This window comes from Phycodurus eques, chromosome 10 (genome assembly GCF_024500275.1).
Source record: "Phycodurus eques isolate BA_2022a chromosome 10, UOR_Pequ_1.1, whole genome shotgun sequence".
NCBI classification, from domain to species: Eukaryota; Metazoa; Chordata; class Actinopteri; order Syngnathiformes; family Syngnathidae; genus Phycodurus; species Phycodurus eques.
In genome coordinates, this window is record NC_084534.1 from 23378935 (window position 1) to 23398707 (window position 19773).

A 19773-nucleotide genomic window follows, 5' to 3' on the forward strand; every position below is an offset into this window, starting at 1 on the left:
TCGCACAAATCCATTTTGGGAAAAACAAGCACACAGAGAAAAGACTGTTTGAAAAGTCTCAATCATACCAAATGTACTGAATACAGAACAAATCTGACAGGACACGTGACATCAACATGACACAAATGACGAAACCGTGAGGATGTCTGGTGGTTTTCAGGTTGCGCAATTGTGTTTTATTTCTACAGCGGGTGCGGCCAACACACACACACACACACACACACACACGCACACACGGGCACAAGCTCGCAATGAAGACTGGAGTAAGTGTTTCTGGTCAGCACCTTTCATAATAAAACTCAAAACATTTCCCAAGCCTCATAATAAACATCAATGTTTTTGACCCTCTTTAATCGGTCTAGGTCACCTACCTACCCACATAAAAAAAAATTAAGGGTGGTCTAAAAACTGTTAATATTTTAAAAAGGATTTAATTCATAATAATGTTTTACAATATTTGTAAATGGCAAATTAGATGTTCTTTTGCATGTTTAATAATACTTCATCAATAATGCAATCCGCAAAAAAATATTTACCATGTAGTTTGGTATTGTTTTTAATAAAGGTTTAACAAGTTTTTAACTTTATTGCATTGTCGTTCAAGTAAATATATTTCTTTTTACTTTTATAATATTTTAACAGTCGATTCCTAATAAAAAAAAATAGTTTTTGAAGCAGCTTGCAAAATATTTGTGTTCTGGTTATAATAAATGCATTTCATTTTACAGTCAATGTTTTTAAAGAATTTAATTAATACTTGTTAAAGTGATTTTGGGTGAAATACATTTTTTAAAATTGTAAGAACACTTTAAAATTATATTTGAATTACATTTAAAGTTTTAAATTTCAGATTTTCTCATACTATATGTATAATCATTTAATTGTAAATATTTTACCTTATTTGTGGTCCATATACATTTTTTGTTTTCATCATATTCACACAATAATTTAATTAATAACTTGTTCAAATTTATTTTGGCTTAATACATAGATTTTATAAAATGTTAATGATTTTGAATATAATTTTGTCAATTATTTTATTGTGGTTAAAGTTTATTGTTTGTACTTACTGTACATTTTATCGATAACTTAATTATTGATATAGTTTTACACCATTTTTGAAAGGTTAATAGGGGCTCAATTACATTTACTGTATTTTTAGTTTTGATGATATTTTAATAATTTAATTCAGAGCATTTTAAAATGATTCTGGCCTAACTACATTTATTTTATGAAACAAACATTTACACAAAAATATTTTTTAAAATTATATTTTAAATTATGTTATTGTTGTCAAATGTTTTTTTTTTCTAATTATAATTGGTCGATCATTTATTTATGAATATTATGTTTTTACATTATTTTTTTAAAAAAAAGTAGCGCTTCAAATGAATACATTTTTAGTTTTTATATTTAACAAGAATTTAATTAATGCATTTATTTGTTATTTTCTGTTCAAATACAACAAAAATTTTATTCTCTATTTCTACGACATTGAACTTTAGCCATTAACTACCGATTTACTAGATGTTTGATACAAAGTCTTATGTTTCGTGTCATGTGCTTTTATTTTGAAGGTGAAGAAAGTAAACATCCCGTTTGTCTTGCTCTCACTGCAGCCTGCTTGGCGAGCCTGGAGTTGTGTGGCAGCTTGAACTCTGCTCAAACTACACAAAATTCCAGTCATCCTCTCAGGTGAGCCTCAACATTTCATTTTTAAACTTAATATTAAACTTAGACAAACATTTGTCGTAAGTAGGCGCACAAAATGTTAGGGGGACTTAAATTGTAGTTTCACTTGTAAAAAGTATACCAATGTGGCATAGTCAAGGCCAAGTGTGTTGCTTATTGCTGCAACTTGTTAGCATTTTCCATGTTAATACTCATGAAATTCAGCTTTTGGACTTCGTTTATTTATGATTGTGACTTGAGTTTCCATGGCTGCTAATCACATTGTCAAAGCAAGTCATGGCTTGCCCCCAAATAATTTAGCCCCACTCTTTTTCAGGCTGCCTTCGCTACCACGCATCAGTGTATTTCCAGTCACTTCCAGAATAATAAAAATAACTGATAGTTTATCCATTTTCCTCAGTTAGGTTGGATTTCCAACTGAGGGGTTGAAGTGGCCAATTCTTGGATTTTCTGTTTCCATGTACATTTCAAGTGTCACATATGGCTATATTTACACTAAAGGAACACAACTTGCATGCGTAGTCGCCCAAATTGCATGTGAATAACTAAAGCAAATACTGCAGCGTCACCAAATGTAATACTACCACGCCCAATTTAAGCAACGTTTGAGGTAAATAGAAATTACTTATTACTTCAAATTGAGAGCCACCGCTGCTGCTATTTTTAAAAAAATCTGTAGGATTTTGTTTGCCTTAGTTATCTACACAGCGGGTAAAAATAGAAACTGCGATGGAGTTTGGCATGTTGTGGATGGTTTGTTGTTGACAAGTGGTATACAGGTACGGTATATCTTCTATGGATGGATGTTTTTCAGTATCAAAAGAGGGAATGTGTTGCCTGTAAAATGTCAACATGTCCTTCCTGCAGAGATCCAGTGCTCCTTCAGAATGGCATCAAAGTCCAAAGGGGCGTCTTCCGGGTAGCCCACCGACCACGAGGGCCCGTGCCTTAGACATGCAGGCGTGGGCGGCCGCCTTCCTGACGCTATGCACGTGGATACGGGCCGACGTTTCCCCAGGACAGCGCACGTGTCCTCCGGGTCTCCGCAGTCAGGTCGACTTCTCGGTCAAATACCAGCTGCCCCATTTCCAAACGGTGCACCCCATACAGAACGTGGCGGCCAACCCGCTCACTCCAGAGGTATACGTCGGCTCGCGGAACATAGTGGAGGCGCTGGACGACGAGCTGAGCAAATTATGGGAGGTGAAAACAGGGCCGGTGGGGAGTCCGGAATGTAAAACCTGCCACCTGTGCAACATTGAAGTAGATCCCAGCGATCCGGTGGATACGGACAATGTGGTGCTGATCTTGGATGCGGCGCTGGCTTTCCTGCCCTACCTGTACGTATGTGGCAGTACGCAACACGGCATCTGTTTCTTCATCGACATCGAGGCCATGCCGCCAGAGCCTCTGTGTTTGTACAAAGAAAAGCAAAACTCCCCCTCGTACTGCCCGGACTGTCTGGCCAGTCCGCTGGGCACCAAGGTCACCATTGTGGAACAGGCGGCCACGTCCTACTTCTTCGTGGCGGCCTCTGTTAATGACAAAGTAGTACAGAAGTTCCCCCGCAGGTCGGTTTCCGTGGTGAGGCCGCTCTCGACCGAAGACGGATTCCAAATGGTGATGGAGGGCCTTACGGTGCTGCCCCACCTGAGGGACTCGTACAGCGTCGATTACATCTACAGCTTCTCCACCCGCGACTTTGTCTATTTCCTCTCCCTGCAGAGGGAGAACCCCTCCAAGGACGATTCAGCATTTCAGACCCGTTTAGGGCGGCTGCCCGTGGGGACTCACGAGGTGTGGACATACCGGGAGCTGGTGCTGGAGTGCAGGTACGAGCCCAAGAGGCGGCGAAGGGAGCCCTTCAGGGACATTGTGTACAACGGACTCATTGCGGCTTACTTCGGCCGTGTGGGAAAGGATCTGGCTACTGAGCTGAGGGTGGACGAGACCGAGGAAGTCCTCTACGGTGTGTTTGAGCAGGTGAGCGTGGCGGGAGAACCCCAAAAGAACTCGGCCCTGTGCGCCTTCTCCTTGAGCGACGTCAACAGCAAGATTGACAAAGGCGTCGAAGACTGCTGCAGGTCCGGACAGGAACAATTATCCAGAGGATTGTGTCACTTTCAGACATGCGAGAACTGCCCACATGAGGTGAGTAACTCTGTGGTACAAAGTCCGAGATATGAAGTCCCCATTTCTTGACCAAAAGTGAAGTAACCATGACCACCACAATTGGTATACGTTCACATTCTAGATCAAATACAAGAGTCGCATCAAAAACGTCCTGTTAGGAAATATGGCCTTCTCCTCACACGGCCAGAATACATACACTAATCCTGGCATTTCAGAGCAAAGAAATATGAATTGTGTCCCTTGAACTATGCAGTTTAAATCCAGTCTTAGTCGTGCCAGATTTTCCATTTTAATGTTTACAGTAGGGCAGCACTGGAGGTTATGACATCTGCCTCACCGTTCTGAGTTTCGGGGTTCAAATCTCGGCTCCGGCCTTCCTGTGTGGAGTTTGCGCGTTCTCCCTATAAGCACGGGGAGAATATGCAAACGCCACACGGAGACGTTCCATTTGAGATTCCATTCCAGACTGCGAGGTAGGCCTCCGTACTAATATTAAAATGGAACTATATATATGCAGATCAACATGTTCACAGGTGAGACGTGACCAGTCAGTCCAGCTTCGAAGAGCTGAAGAATTTGGGGTTTGAGAAGATTCGAGTAAACTCTGCAACTCTGCCTATCTTTTAGATTTGACATGATAGTGTTTCAGTCAAGTCCACGTGTCACTTGAAAATCTTCACCCACCCCTGTGGATGTGAAACTCGGTGTGGGGGCGATACACTATAATGTACTATGTATTAGTTACACTGTTTTTTCACAATCCAGTAAAACTCAGAATGACTCACTCACATGCACAGTTTTAGAAGTAGGCATCGGACAACAGATTTACTTTGTTGTGTAATTTCACACTCAACAGGTGGGCAGGCACTCCAGAGATATGTATACAATCAATTAAAAAGTCAATCTTCTGTAATATGTTCTCTTTAGCAGCACGCTTATTATTTTTATAGTGCTGGACATTATTGGAGTGCAAAGTCGTGGCCAGTGAGCAAATATTACATGCAGTAAAGCTTGAGAAGAGAAATGAATGAAGGTGTGTGAAAAAGCAGAAGGCAAATGACAAGCCTGGGTCTGGGAGGGGTGCATGAGTCAGTCGTGCACGTTACCATGCTCTGGTTTTCCTCAACAGTTGCCAAGACAGACGCCAGATATAAACATTTTTGTGATACATTTTTACAGAGTTAAGCAGTCAACTCTGCATCTTTATCTCAGGAGTTCCACGCAAAGGTTTTGCTTAAAGGTGTGGTCTTTCCTTTTTTTATGGAGTTCAAACCGTGTCCTTCGAGGAGCCGTGTGGACACGGACAGGAATGCCTGCCAACAAATGCGTAATAAATCCTGCTGATAAAAAGGGGGAATTTCAAGGGGGGGTAGGACTGATCTCGAACAGGAAATTCGAGGACGGTGGAAAATATTCTGGGATACGTGGTGTTCAAACCAAGAGTTTCAAATAGTTTGCCTTAATTCGCTCAAAAATGTCACAGTGGAGTGCACCCTCAGATGACCAAAAGAGTCGCATGTTAGAACATGTTTAGACAGCTTCAAAGTGGAATGTTTTTCCGTGTTTCTAACAGTCATTCCTATCAATGAATTGGCATGCCTCTTATTTAATGTTTATGTGAGAGCGCTTCAAAGGTCCCCTTTAAGTTGCTCTGAGGCACTCAGTCAACATATGGAGTCTGTCCTTCCAGTTTTTAATGGCGCACTAGTTACTTTTGACTGCAGACAAGGTGGAGAACTTCCCCTTTTAATGTATACACAAGTGCGTGTGAATGTTTATGCAGACCGGGTCAAACATACGAACAAAAGTAAATGCGTGATAGTACTACAGTGGTTGTGGGAGGTGGACCCTATGTTCCAGCAACAGGCAGCGACAGATTAGCAAGAAATTTACTCTAATTAGGTTGCGATGCAAGCTGAATCTGTGAAGAGAACAAAAATAATAACAATAATAACAGTAACTTTAGTCTAAACAAGCACTGTGTCTAAAACTGGTCCCTCCCAGCATTAAGGTTCTGGGTTCTTATCTCGACTCAGTTTGCATGTTTTCCAGGTGCTTGAGTCGGTTCTCTCCAGCTTCTTCCAGTGTCCAAAAACATGTAACAGGTGCATCTCAATAAATTTGAACTTCATGGAAAACTTGTTTTTTTCAGCAGTTCAGTTCAGAAAGGTTTTCACTTTCTCATATATCGCATAGATTCAGAGTAAAATATATCATGATTGTATTTTTTTAAATAGGTTTGATGATTATAGCTTACAGGTAACAATTCACCACCTCAAGAAATATATACAGAATAATACACAAGAACCAATAAAAAATATTCGAAATATAGAAATACTAGCAGGTTAAGGCGCCCAGAGGGAAAGCCCAATACTCCAAACCTCATGAGTAGTTCACGTGCAATAATACTGTGCACATCAAACAGTTCAAGGTTTTATTGCAATGCTTCAGGATAGAGAATATTTGTTGTCATCTTATTCTCTGCCAGCATACACAAATCATTAGACCCCCCAACCCTTGAGCAACCAACATAAAACTGACCATGACAAAAACATGGAGAACGCAAATCCAATCCAGCAACTTTCAGAGACTGACCTTATGACTTGTTGATACTCATTGCAAAAGAAATTGATATTGAAAACTGAAGCCTTCCGAATTGAACTGATAAATCATTATAAAATGGTATTCGGGGTAGCAATGCTGACTCAACTTTAGAAGGACCTGTGATTATAATAGCTTCAAACACATTAGGCAACATCTATATACTTAAAGCTCAAAGTTTTTGTGTCCGTTTTAAAAGAACCTCCTAGAGCAAAAACGTTTTTGCACGTTCTGGCACGTTTTTGCACATTTAGCACGTTCCTGCACGTTTTGCAATAAGTCTCCATCTATATACTTAAAGCTCAGACTTTGTGCATCGGTTTTCGGGGAGCTTTCTGGAGCGGGAACGTTTTCTTGCACGTTTTTTGCGCGTTCTTGATTCCGGCACGTTTTTGCACGTTTTGCTATAAGCCTCCACTTATAGTACATGTTTCTGCATGTTTTTACATGTCCTTGGTCGCATGTAATAGTAAGAATTACCTGTCATGATATGTATTATTAGTTTGGTATCTGGTAATCTGTTTCACTTTATGAATTGACTTACTGAAATAAACTTTACCATGGTACTGTAATGTAATGGGATGCAACTGTATCTTAGTCAGGTTAATTGAAAAATTGCACCTAGGTGAATAGATATATGTCAGTATGTAAGCAGCCCAGGATTTAGACCACCTCTCACCCAAAGTCAGCTAGGAAAGGCTCACCACGACACCGCACCAGATAAGTGGTATATGAAAAGATGGCTGGAGTCACAACCAAAGACACTAGATCACGCAGTTATGAGTATACCAAATAGAAAGTCCAACATACAATCTACAATATACCAAATACAATTTCTGTTTGTCACAGTCAGGGAACGACAATTGCACTGACAAACCCACGCTGGTGTCAAAACCGTACTACAGAATAGACCTCTTCAACCGGCAAATGAGGGATGTCCTCTTCACGTCCATCCTGGTTACCATTAATGGGAGACAAACCCTGGGCCACTTCGGGACTTCGGACGGAAGAATTCTACAGGTAGCTAACTTAAATTGTGACGGTGACTGCATTTGCCGTATTGCGCTACTTGTTTCACTACTGCTACCTTGTGGTTTTAGGTCATTCTTACATTGGACACACCCTTCATTTTTGCCAACTACTCTCTCGGGGACATGCCAATATCAAGGACAGCAACTGTGTACAATGATGACTTGCTTCTTTTTGTGGCTAGAAATCAGGTCATATTTTTGCACCAACCATCATGAATGCTGTTTGTAGCTTCTCTTCACACTTGTCTTCCTCTGTCTCGGATCCAGTTGTTTAAGGTGCCGACCATAGGACCGGGCTGTACACATTTTGTGACGTGCTCTATGTGTTTGACGGCTCCGCGCTTCATGAACTGCGGCTGGTGCTCAGGAATCTGCTCGAGGCAAGATGAGTGCGCCTCGCTGTGGAATAAACATTCTTGTGCGCCAGTCATAACAGAGGTAGCTCTGCATCCAGCTCAAACCAATGAGAGAGTTGACGACACTTACGGGAACGCTAATTGGATTTGATTGGGTTTTTTTTTTTTCCCCTTTCAGTTTTACCCCAAGACAGCACCAGCTGGTGGGGAAACCGAGCTGACACTTTGCGGCAGAGAGTTTCAAGCTCCTCTGAGACGCCCCATCATCAACGGTGTCACCCACACTGTCACTGTGGGCTCAGGGACATTGTGTACAGTCCTCCCTGACAAAAGTAGAAGCCAAGTGTGAGTAGCATACATGCAAAAAAAACACACTACAACACAAAGACCACCCACTCTTGCAGAAAATAATCCCAGACCAAGCTTTCTGACACAGGCAGCACATTTTGCTCTAGAATGACTTAATAGTCTTGAGATTTTATTGGACTCAGTGCAGAATCAAGACAGCCTGTGCCGGATGTAGCAAAGCAGCCCCAGAACATAAACTTGTAAGCATTAAGTTGATGTGACAAGACAAAAAGCTCATCTGTCCAAAGGACATTCTCAGAGAATTGTGGTTTATCAGTTTGCCCTTTGACTAACTCCAGTTTCATCCATTTCAAGTTATTTCAGCGACCATTGTGGGTTATCCTTCTTGCTGAATGGTAGCAACCAATTTATCCTGGTGGAGGCAATCATGGCTCCCATATTGAAGCCCCAGAGGTCTACCTAGGCTGAATTCTCCCTCGCGGCTTAATAAGGTCATGCTACATTTGTCTTGATGCAGGCTGGTATGCAAGCTGAAGAAGAAAGTGTCAAACCACAATCTGACAATCACACTGGACGTGCACGAGGGGAACACGAGGGCCGAGTACACCATCGAAGGCACAGCTCGGGTGTCTGGCTTCTCTATTGTGGTGAGATGATTAAAGGTTATACAATAGAAGCCCTGTCATCGTGATACAAGAAATTATCATGTGTCTAATCAGGAGCCCGACATAATACAAATTAGACCTGAGCATGGCCCTGTTTATGGCGGTACGCTGGTCACACTGACGGGCCACAACCTTGATTCTGGGATGCAGAGAGAAGCCTTCATAGCAGAAAAAAAGTGTCACATTGAAAGGTAAGCGACACCATAGTAGTAAAGTTAAACCATCATACATTTTGGAATTATAGATGAAAGAGTTTTGTGCTGTCTGAATGCAGTCGTTACTCACTGGCCCCTTCATTAATTTAAGCATGGTTTACACATAGCAACAATCAGGCAAAATTCAAGCATTTTGGCTCCCGGGGATCAAAGTAGCAAAGACCCAATGATTGGATGTCTCTGAAAGATTATCCTGAGCGATTATCCTGTGGTGTGTCAGATGTGATTTCCCCTCAAAGATCTTCTGGGAAAACAGTCTGTGTCAACAGTTGTAAATGTTAAACCTGTTCAGTATTTACAATGGGAAATCATGATTTGTGTTGTCAGTTGTGCCAAGCCACAGAAAGATAGCCAAATAGGAAACAGATTTGGGAGGAAAAAACATTTTAACAGACCCCAGACAACAGGATAGCTCTCGGGATAATTTTCCAGAGACATCCGATAATCAGGCCTTGGATGACTTTAATCGGAAGGGGGTGAAAATGCTCAAATTTGGCCCAATTATAAGTATGAGTGCACAACCTCTTTATACACACCACATTTGATGATTGTGTCCAGTGTTTCTCTGGAAGGAAGTGGGAATTGGTCTTCAATTGTGTGCCTCACCGCGGCTGCGACAAACGTTGGGAGTGTTCCCATCAAAGTCGTCATCGACAACTTCGAAGTCACCACCACTAAGACATTCATCTATAAGAAAAACCCTGTTATAACCTCTGTGTATCCTGACTGCAGTTTCGGCAGGTACGACGGAATGAACTGATCAAAAGTGATACAACACAGTATCTATTGCAGGTAAATCAAGCTGTTGCTCATTTGCTTGTTTATGCTGTCACTCAGTGGCTCCAAGTTGGTGATCATGGGTCAGAATCTTGACTCTGCACACAAAACTGTGCTCCAGTACATGTCCAATATCACCCCATGGAGCCCCCGAGAACAGGTAGGTTTAACCCTCCTGTTATAGACCAAAAATGTTCGTTGATCAATGTGATATGCAATATGTTTAATCATTTTAGGTTTTCGCGAATTGGAAAAAAATAAAGCTGCAAACAGTGATGAATGGGCCCTTGCACCCATTGTTTCATGGTGAATCATGAAAATGATCAGAAAACTCTGACATCATGTTCCATCCACATTAGATGATATTGGCATAAAAGCTTGGCAATTTGGCACCTCCCATCTGTCTTGAATACCTGATTCCAGTTGGCCAAAATATGAGTGAATTCCCTAGTAAGAGTTCATCAATGTTTGAGCTCTGGAGTTCAAACCAAATTAGACCACCTCCTATTCAAATTCGGGCATTAGTCCTTGAAACGTTTTTGTGCGTCCAGCCATGGTAGATGCTGCCACCGAATTTCATGTCGGGGGGATACTTTTTCCTAACTTGCCAAAGGGTGGTACCAAGTGGGGTTTTTTTTTTGGGGGGGGGGGGGGGTCATGTTTGGGACCTCTAAAAATCACCAGGATACACACGTTTGACCACTAGTCCACCATGAGTTAATAAGCAGTACCTGAATTGAAATATCTGTTGGCAACTACACTCGGAATGCATGAGCAATTCCAGATAAGAGTTTCATGTGGATACACTGTGGTTGCCTAGAACATTTTTGGTTTCATTGTGGCCCTTGCCAAATGTGATCGTTTCGTCTCAGGAATGTAACGGCACTAGGAACGCTACCCAAATGACGTGCCAGGCCCCCGTGTTTCCATTTGACATGTCAGAAGACAGGTCAAACACTGGGCAGCTTTTCATTCACATGGACGGCTTGGACGTGTGGCACAGACGTTTTGACTACCACCCAGACGCCAAAGTCATCCCGTTTGAAAGTGAAGACAACATGTTGCTCCTTAAACCGGGAGAGACTGAAGTTTCGCTGCACGTATGTTTACACAGAGTTACGTCACACCACGGCAATGCATGATGTGCATAATGACCTGTAAATATCCTGTTTAAAACAGCATCACAAACTGAACAGAGTGAACTTATGCATGAAGATAATCATGACAATTGGGGGCATGGACTGTAACGCCCAAGTTCTCTTGAATGAGCTGACCTGCAGGATTCCGAAGAGCCAAGTGATCCCCAGCGAAGGATTGCCTGTCAGGGTGAGATAGTGAAGCTATCAAACCACAGACATTTACTAGTAAATAGATTTACCATCCACAGCATCCATTGGGTAATCCAGTTAATATTTAGCTCCATGAGAGGGGGAAAATATGAGAATGCTTGGCATGACGGAAGCTCAGTAAAAACCTTAATGTTCCCATTATTACTTCTCTTATAGTGTCAACTAAAATGGATGTAATTTTGAAATGGAATAATTTTTAATGGTTACCGAATATTCATTTTTTTTCCACAGTTCAAAACAGTTCCCAGGTGTCTGAATAACATGTCTGGGATATACTTTGTGAAAATCTCTTTCCTTTGTTTTTTTCTCACCTGGCTAAAATTAGTGTGATTTGAAGGGGCAGTCCTGTCTAATGCAAATGAGCCACTCCACAAATGACCACCCTCCCTTCTAATGCAAGATCTACGCAGAGTATGGATTTCATTACCAACATTACTAGGGGTGGTGCTACTTGTTGAGTCCCGAGTCTAAAAAAGCGACTGTGAACCCCATAAAGCATAAAGCATGGCTTGTATTTTCATGAGTAGAAGCAGAACTTCACCACAAAGCTGCTAAATTACACTTAGTGTGAGGATTTGTGCATGTGGCATATGCAGCAGACACGAGGGGTTGAATGGACGATTAGTCGACGCGTTGACTTTACACTCCGCAATGATGGATTGAAGTTGACTAATCGCCAATCGTGTTTTGGCATTAACAACACGGATGCCTCGCTTGAAAGTAAAAGATGATCGGCCCACACAGCGAACTAGAAGCGGTGCTCAGCCAGGTTTTGCGTGGGGTGGGTTATTACGTCAAATGGGAAATTCAAATTGGCTTACTCAAAGAAACATTCTCAGAAATTGGCATCTTACAAAAAATACTAGGTTGTGCGCACTCCAAAGTACTTGTATTTGTATTTAAAGCAATTATAAAGCAAATTTCCCTTAAAATGTCATTAGATGTTCAGGCGTACATGATAGTCTGGCTGATGACTGATGACTACCATCTACCACTAAAGGTCTCTGTGAATGGCGAACCTCACGATGTGGGCATTGTCCTCTATGAGGACGACAATCACGACTCGGTCATCGCGGCCATTGTGCTGGGTGTCATCTTCGCCTCGGTGGCGGGCGCCGGAATCGCCCTAGTTGTGATGATTCATTTGAGGAGGAAGAAGCGAGGTGAGGCGTGAGCATTTGGTAAGCAGTTGTCACAGTTTCTGGTTTCAGCGTTTCACTGCTACTTATCACGTTTGTGCTTTCAGCCATCATCGAGAGTCGTTTAAACACCAGGCTGTCGATGAACCGTATGGCCAGCCATGCTGAAATGTCGCCGACGGGCGACTATAGGCAGGGTGAGACGCTGGCACACACTGATGAGAAGCACCGAGTGGTTGGCATGACTGCCAAAAGCTCTTAGGTTAAGGGTTAGAATCTTGGCTCCGGCCTTCCTGTCTGGAGTTTGTATATGCTCCACGTGCTTGCACGGGTATATCCGGCCTCCTCCAAGCATGTCAGGTTATTTGAAGACTCTAAATTGTCCATAGGTGTAGAAAAGAGATGGATGGATGAGAAGAACCACATGCTCACATGGTGTAGTCACGTCTGAAGGTCCTGGGGTGCAGTGCAATACAAAAGGATGACGGTTTCAACTTCCTCCTGACACCTGTCTGCAGTCCGTCTGTCTGTGCTTGTTCTAGTAGATTCCAGCCAAATGTCCGCTTCGGGAGGAATGGCCTTTCAAGGTCTGCTGTATGGTGCCAGCTACGACCACCTCGCCGTTCCGCTGATTCAGCGGAACAGCGTCTCAATGATCAGCCTCAGCTCGGACCTGCTCGACGAGGTCAAAGATGTCCTCATCCCTGCTGAGATGCTCAGAATTGAAGATAGTCAGAGCATTGGCAAAGGTAATGAATGCTTTTGGGGCTCTGGAAAGTCATCAAAGTAAACAGTTATTCCTATTTCATGTCATTTTTTGTCTCTCATGTAGGTCACTTTGGGACTGTGTATCATGGATATCTAAAGGACAGCAATAAGCAAGAGATCCACTGTGCTGTTAAATCATTGAATCGTATGTAAACAGTGTTTTATCATCATGTCTTTGAGCTTTTTGTTTTTCTTGATGCAGGCCATAATGTGCCAACAGGGATCACAGATTTAAAGGAAGTGGACCAGTTTCTCAGAGAGGGAATCATTATGAAGGGCTTCCACCATCCCAACATTCTGTCTCTGCTTGGCATCATGCTGCCCAAAGAAGGGCTGCCCCTGGTGGTGCTGCCTTACATGAAGCACGGCGACGTGCGGCATTTTATCCGCTCGCCGGAGAGGGTAACGTTTCACAATCGAACCTCCTGGTACATTTGACTGTCAATGTTCGCTCTGCAAACCTGTGCGGATGTGTGTTATTTTTTAATCATTGGATGAGTCTGCTTTGTTTAATGTTTACGTTTGTCCTAGACAGAATCCAACAGTAAAAGACCTCATCGGATTTGGACTGCAAGTTGCCAAGGGGATGCAGTATTTAGCACAGAAGAAATTTGTGCATAGAGACCTGGCTGCACGCAACTGCATGTGAGTGTGAAACAAATAACACACATACATTGGGGAAAATATAAATTTTCTTAGTTTGCTCACTTACAAAGTAATTAACGGTCTCAAATGTTTACAGTTGTCCGATTACAGTCAAAAATGTGTAAAAACAGAGTGTGAGAGTTGTAAAATGTGTCAATTTTATTGGGTAAAATAAGTATTTGATCCCAAAAGGTGGAGAAACCCTTGTTAGCCTAGAAAGATTTTGACCTCTAAATCGTTAATCGTTAAATAGTTTCTTTGCTGCTATTGGAAACTCCAAGCTTCAGTTTCTTCCACAGGTTTTTTATTGGGTTCAGGTCTGGAGACCGACTAGGCTTCTCCAGCACCGACGGCAATTGATGCTCATTTTGTGCGTCTTCCACTTTGCTGCCAATAGTCGTCACCTTCTCACCAAGCCTTTTGCTCTTGGTTTTGTAAGCCACCCCAACCTTGCGTCGGTGTTCTTGTCCTTGTTCCTTACATCTTTTGACAGCCTTTCCTATGGTGGTGTAGTGATTTGAACGGAAGAAATGGCTTGATTTATACGCAAGACGAGTTGAGCTCAGGAGCATTTGTCATTGGTTGATTGCGCACAGTTGTGTAGCACATGGGGACCCGACAATCTGTGGGAGCCAGGATGCAGGCAAAGTTGTTGGGAGTCAAATACTTACTTCACTCAGTAAAATTCACAACAGTTTATAACTTCTCGTATGTTGACCGAGTGGTGTCTTTGCTCACTCGTAAGGCTTGATGAGACCTTCACCGTGAAGGTGGCAGACTTCGGGATGGCACGTGATATTTACGACAAGGAGTACTACAGTATTCAAGACCACCAGAGGGCAAAGTTACCCGTCAAGTGGATGGCCATCGAAAGCTTGCAGACACAGAAGTTCACCACCAAGTCGGACGTGGTGAGTAGACAAGGCGCATGTGCTCACTCACCAGACACAACTTTAAGACACAACACGAGACTTGCATCTCCTTCATAAAGGTAATGCTCAGTTTTGATTGACACTGTCAGAGAGAGATTAAAAAATACATCTATTTCAAATATGATGAATTATGTCGGCGTGTCGGTATATTTTATGTAGATGTCACTGCAAATCATTGTAATTAATTAGAATTTTAATCTGTAATATGAACGGTCATGAGCATTGTATATATCAATTCTTTTCTGACTTTTGGGGTTCTAAAGAGGTTTTTGCAATTACTCATTCTTGTTCAAAATGGTCAAACAATGAGCGCTCGCAGAAATTGGAAAGCCTCTGCTTTAAAGCACCTCATGAAGTTGGATGGTCTCTTTTGCGACATCTCGTATAGTGGTCCTATGGCGTGTTGGTGTGGGAGCTGGTGACCAGAGGGGCCAGTCCATACCCACAAGTGGACCCCTATGACATCACGCACTATTTACTAAGGGGCCGTCGGCTACCTCAGCCACAGTATTGCCCCAATACTCTGTAAGATACTCTTCCAATGACCTCAGCATCATGATTTTGTCTTGTTTGCACAATCACGGCTCCCGCGTTCATTCCACAGCTATTCCATCATGCTGGCATGTTGGGACCCGGAGCCTGAACGTAGACCGACGTTCCTCAGCTTGGTCGCAGATGTGCAGCACATCCTGTCCTGTCTCACTGGAGAGCACTACATTAACCTGAAGGTCAACTACGTCAATTTAGACCAAGCCAGGGCGTACCCCTCACTGACTGCATCCGCGGATGAGGCCGAGGGCTCGGAGTCAGACACAAGCGGCCAAGATGGCAGCTGAGGACCACTAAAAATGATAAGAACACACGATCCAGCTCTTCAGGATTCCAAAGAGAGACTTACTGGAAATTCTTTTATTTATCATGTGTTGTCTGGATTAGGAGACACTGTATGTACTGCGTGACTAAGGCTGGATTTACACTGTGTGGTTCAAGAGACACAATTGCAATTTTTTTGCTGGCACATTTGGGAAATGCGTCATGGCAATGTACTGTAAATAAACAAAGTGGATAAAAATGTGGATACGCACTGATCAGATACGCCCCGTAAATACAAGTGCAGTGTAAATGCACAGATTGCCTATACCCCGACGAAGCAAGCGCAGCATCAACTTGCAGATCGGATACGCCCCGTCAATGTGTGTTCAGCGTAAAGGCACAGTTCAATACAAGTGTGGCATAAATGCACACACAAAAAAAACATAGAACCTGAAATAATGATGATGGCGTCTTACAAATTTACTTACTCATTGTGGAATCTGGTCCTGTTAAGTTAAGCTCCACTAACTATATTCCCGAAAGTATTCGCTCCCCTGCCTTGGCTCACACATTAATTTAAGTGACATCCCATTCCTAATCCATAGGGTTCAACATCATTCCACCCTTTGCAACTATAACATCTTGAACTATTCTGGGAAGGCTGTCCCACAAAGTTGGGAGCGTGGACTTTTCCAAATTCTCTTGGTATGCTGAAAGATTCTGAGTTCCTTGCACTGGAACGAAGGGGCTGAGGCCAGCTCCTGAAAAACAACCCCACGCCATAATCCCCCTTCTACCAAAAATTACACTTGGCACAATGCAGTCAGACAAGTACCGTTCTCCTGGCAACCACCAAACCCAGACTCGTCCATCAGATTGCCAGATGGACAAGCGTGATTCGTCACTCCAGAAAACGGATCTCCACTGCTCTGGAGTCCAGTGGAGGCGTGCTTTATACCACTACATCCGACGCTTTGCATTGCACTCGGTGATGTATGGCTTGGATGGAGCTGCGCAGCCATGGAAACTCATTCGATGAAGGTCTCTGCGCACTGTTCTTGAGCTAATCTGAAGGCCACATGAAGTTTGGTGGCCTGTAGCGATTGACTCAGCAGAAAGTTGGCAACCTCTTCGCATTCTGTGCCTCAGCTTCCGCTGACCCTGCTCCGTCAGTTTACGTGGCCTACCACTTCGTGGCTTAGTTGCTGCCATTCCCAAATGTTTCTCCGTTCTTACAATACAGCTGACAGTCGACTGTGGAATATTTAGGAGCGAGGAAATTTCACGACTGGACCTGTTCTACAGGTAGCATCCTATCACAGTTCCACGCTAGAATTCACTGAGTTCCTCACAAATACGAGTGAATACTTTTGGCAATATAGCGTCGTATTCTGTTGTATGAATGACACCGGTTAATTGTACCCTCTGCCATCTAGTTTTTTTAGATTTTCTCACATTTAATTGTTCCGTCTGTTACTAGCTCTCACTGGAATAGATAAATGAACAAAGATAGAGGATTTGTCGTGAATCAGTAATATTTGGACCAATTGATTGAAATTAAATTTAGATTCTAATCTAGAGCGAAAGCACAGACAATGAGATTTCTTTTATTTGAAGCAATGGGGGTGGGTGTCAGCCCATGGCAAATAAACACAATATGCTTAATATTTTCTGTTATTAATGTATTATTGTTTAATTCCGCATTGACTCTTGTGGAGTTATACTTGCACGTGTATGTATCACTTGAAATGTACATGGAAATAAATATGCACAAATTGCAATTGGGCGCTTGGACCTGCAGTATACAGTAAATCCAGCCTATGATTGGTGGGACACTGTGCGAGTTCCACATCTTGTTACAACAAATGACCTTAAGCAAAACAGAGCTTGAAATAAAAAATTTAAAAAGAAGATGTGAAATACAAGCAAGGCCAAATGAATGTAAACTTTAGTCTCCGGGTAGACTTATTCAGTCATGTAAAGTACATCGGCATTAAGCGAATGCTAACTCAGGGGACAACTTTTGTGGATGTAATTCATAATTTCTCTGAATATGGATCATGTGAAAGCAGTGCACTTATGCATTACCAGGGGTTCTCAAACTGGGATCCCGGGACCCCAGGTGTTTGCAAGCTGTAGCTTCGGGGTCCACAAAATAATTTGCAATAAATTATGTGATATCATTTTTTTTTTTTTTTAAACTGCATACCTACAGTACATATGAGAACTGGCGCCAAATAAAACATACTAATAAAATAATAAACTCCTCCCTGCAATGATAGTGACATAAATCTGAAATACTCGAAAGATTTTTTTTTTTATATTATAATTTTAGAACAAAAGGCATATTACAGGAATAAAGGCATAATTACAGGAATAAAGGCATAATGTTTTTAAGAACAATAGTTGCATTTTTTCTCCAAGAATCTAGTCCTATTTTTTTAGAGAACAAAAACATCTTTTCCAGAATTAAAGGCGTTGTATCACAATAGTAACGTTGCATTTTTTTTAATTCACTTGTTAAAATATGACTTTCTTCCCCAATTAAACTTTAACTTTAATATCGTATTATTGTGACTTTATCCTAGAAAAATATCTGACTTTATTCTCATAAGAGAATATTTCATCCCGACAATACATCTTTGTTCTTTAGATAAATATGACTTCCTGATCAAATTACCCCCCCCCCCAAAAGAAAATTCATAAAATAAATACATTTGTGAAAGTAACATTTCAACTTCCCCCCCCCCCCCAAAAAAAAACAGACAAATAATGGCATTTAGGGGTACACATGGTAATTACAGTGTGTTTAATTGCCGTTAGGAATATGAGGGGGTCCTTGGGAAAATTTCTCAGCAAAGTTTGAGAGCCCCCATATTAACCAGTGGGACTTTCCCTGGGCTGTACACATGGTTCAGGAGGTTCGAGCAGTACCTTTTATCTGAGCTAGAAGGCACCCAAGGACTTCCAATGACGTTACTACTGTTATGATGATGACGTCGTGATGCACCTCACGACGTCAACATACAGTTTAAGGTGTTACAAAAATACCCACCCAGCATCCAAAATCCAAATAAAGTATAGATGCAAAAGTGGAGCTTTTGTCTTTGTGAAACCACGGCGAAAAACTGCATGCTTCTGCTTAATCTGTGTATCACGCATTTGTTATACCCTCTGAATAATATATCTCTACAAATAGTTTTAAAAATATATATAGAGAGAGAGAGTATATACTTTGCCTACTGAAAAAGAATCATGAGGTTTGTCTTCGGGGATGAGCAGGTTGTGAAAATACTGCAATGTTTCTTGTAAATAATTGATTTTGGGGCAGCATGGTGAACTAGTGGTTAGGATGTTTGTCTCACAATTCTGAGGTTCACAGTTTGAATCTCAGCTCCTGACTTCCTGTGTTGAGTTTCACAGCCTAATTGAAGCAGCGATCAAAACAGGGTGAAAGGTTTTACATTATTATATTCTGGCATTGTAATGAAAACCATCCTCATTGCTGACCCCTTAGTAGGACCCTCTTAAAACAGGCTAATTTCAGCGAGGCTAGAAAAAGAGGGTGAAAAGTATACAATAATTCTTGATCGGGAAATTTTACGGATAGATGTCACAGGCATGTTATTAAGACACATGCAAACTGTTTTAAAATGTGAAAACATGTATGCGTGTCTCATTTACTTGAAAATCAAGTTTCAGTGACAAATTAATCAGATTTCTTTGTCTTGGATGTTGCGCATTATTAGTCAATTAGAAATCAGCAGCTCTAATTTGACATGAACACAGCATGAACGCACGCCACATTAACCTCAATGACATCGGCACGATTGTACATAAACCACTAGAGACGCGCATGCACAAGCACACGCACGCACACACACACACACACACACACACACAAGGGGCCAACCCAGAATGAGTAATAGCTGAAAAGGTTGAGGCCGTAAAGCCTCTTTAAATATTAATTTTGTTGTCTTTGAGTATACAGATTTATAAATATTTCACGCTCACACACTTGAACACTGCGCTATGCTGCAAATACCATACGGCAGTGGTTTGTTGTGCGTTTCAAAACAAAGCAAACAAGTTTTTTTCCCCAGTTCAGTCTCTTGAAAAAGATTTCATATTTGTTTAGTAGTTTTACTACCTTGAGTTAGGAATAATGCAATCATGCTGGCCTATGTGGATGCACCTTGCACAAACTATTCGGCACCTGTTATTATATTAAGCAAATAGAACATTTGGAAAAAGCTGATTTAATGTGTTTGGTCTTAATTTTAAACATGTCAAGATCATAGGCATTTTTCCAGACTCCTAAATGGAATTCCAGTAACCCTAAAATTTG

General features: G+C 41.9%; 1 protein-coding gene across 2 annotated transcripts; it reads left to right on the forward strand.

Annotated features, from left to right (window-relative positions):
• The first annotated feature begins 1625 nt into the window (after window positions 1–1625).
• Window positions 1626–18102, forward strand: mst1ra (macrophage stimulating 1 receptor a). 2 transcript variants are annotated; one of them, XM_061687921.1, is made up of 21 exons: window positions 1626–1695; window positions 2560–3843; window positions 7276–7446; window positions 7527–7646; window positions 7725–7895; window positions 7992–8158; window positions 8640–8769; window positions 8842–8978; window positions 9561–9743; window positions 9840–9939; window positions 10652–10879; window positions 10959–11105; window positions 12129–12291; window positions 12375–12464; window positions 12786–13016; window positions 13100–13180; window positions 13256–13437; window positions 13571–13680; window positions 14426–14591; window positions 15001–15137; window positions 15217–18102. In XM_061687921.1, exons 2-21 carry the CDS (start codon window positions 2647–2649, stop codon window positions 15446–15448), a joined length of 4143 nt encoding a protein of 1380 aa, XP_061543905.1. In that variant the 5' UTR covers window positions 1626–1695; window positions 2560–2646; the 3' UTR covers window positions 15449–18102. The 2 variants fall into 2 exon arrangements, with proteins under 2 accessions (XP_061543905.1, XP_061543906.1); XM_061687922.1 differs by lacking the exons at window positions 1626–1695; window positions 14426–14591; window positions 15001–15137; window positions 15217–18102 and having other exon boundaries at window positions 2563–3843; window positions 13256–13463; window positions 13571–13661.
• The last annotated feature ends 1671 nt before the right edge of the window (window positions 18103–19773 follow it).

Bases quoted from the DNA above. Each gene is read 5' to 3' on its own strand.
- mst1ra (XM_061687921.1), top strand. From the start codon at position 2,647: ATGCAGGCGTGGGCGGCCGCCTTCCTGACGCTATGCACGTGGATACGG. The intron at 8,979-9,560 runs GTAAGCGACACC...GATTGTGTCCAG, and splicing joins AAAAAGTGTCACATTGAAAG to TGTTTCTCTGGAAGGAAGTG. The intron at 13,681-14,425 runs GTGAGTGTGAAA...CTCACTCGTAAG, and splicing joins CTGGCTGCACGCAACTGCAT to GCTTGATGAGACCTTCACCG.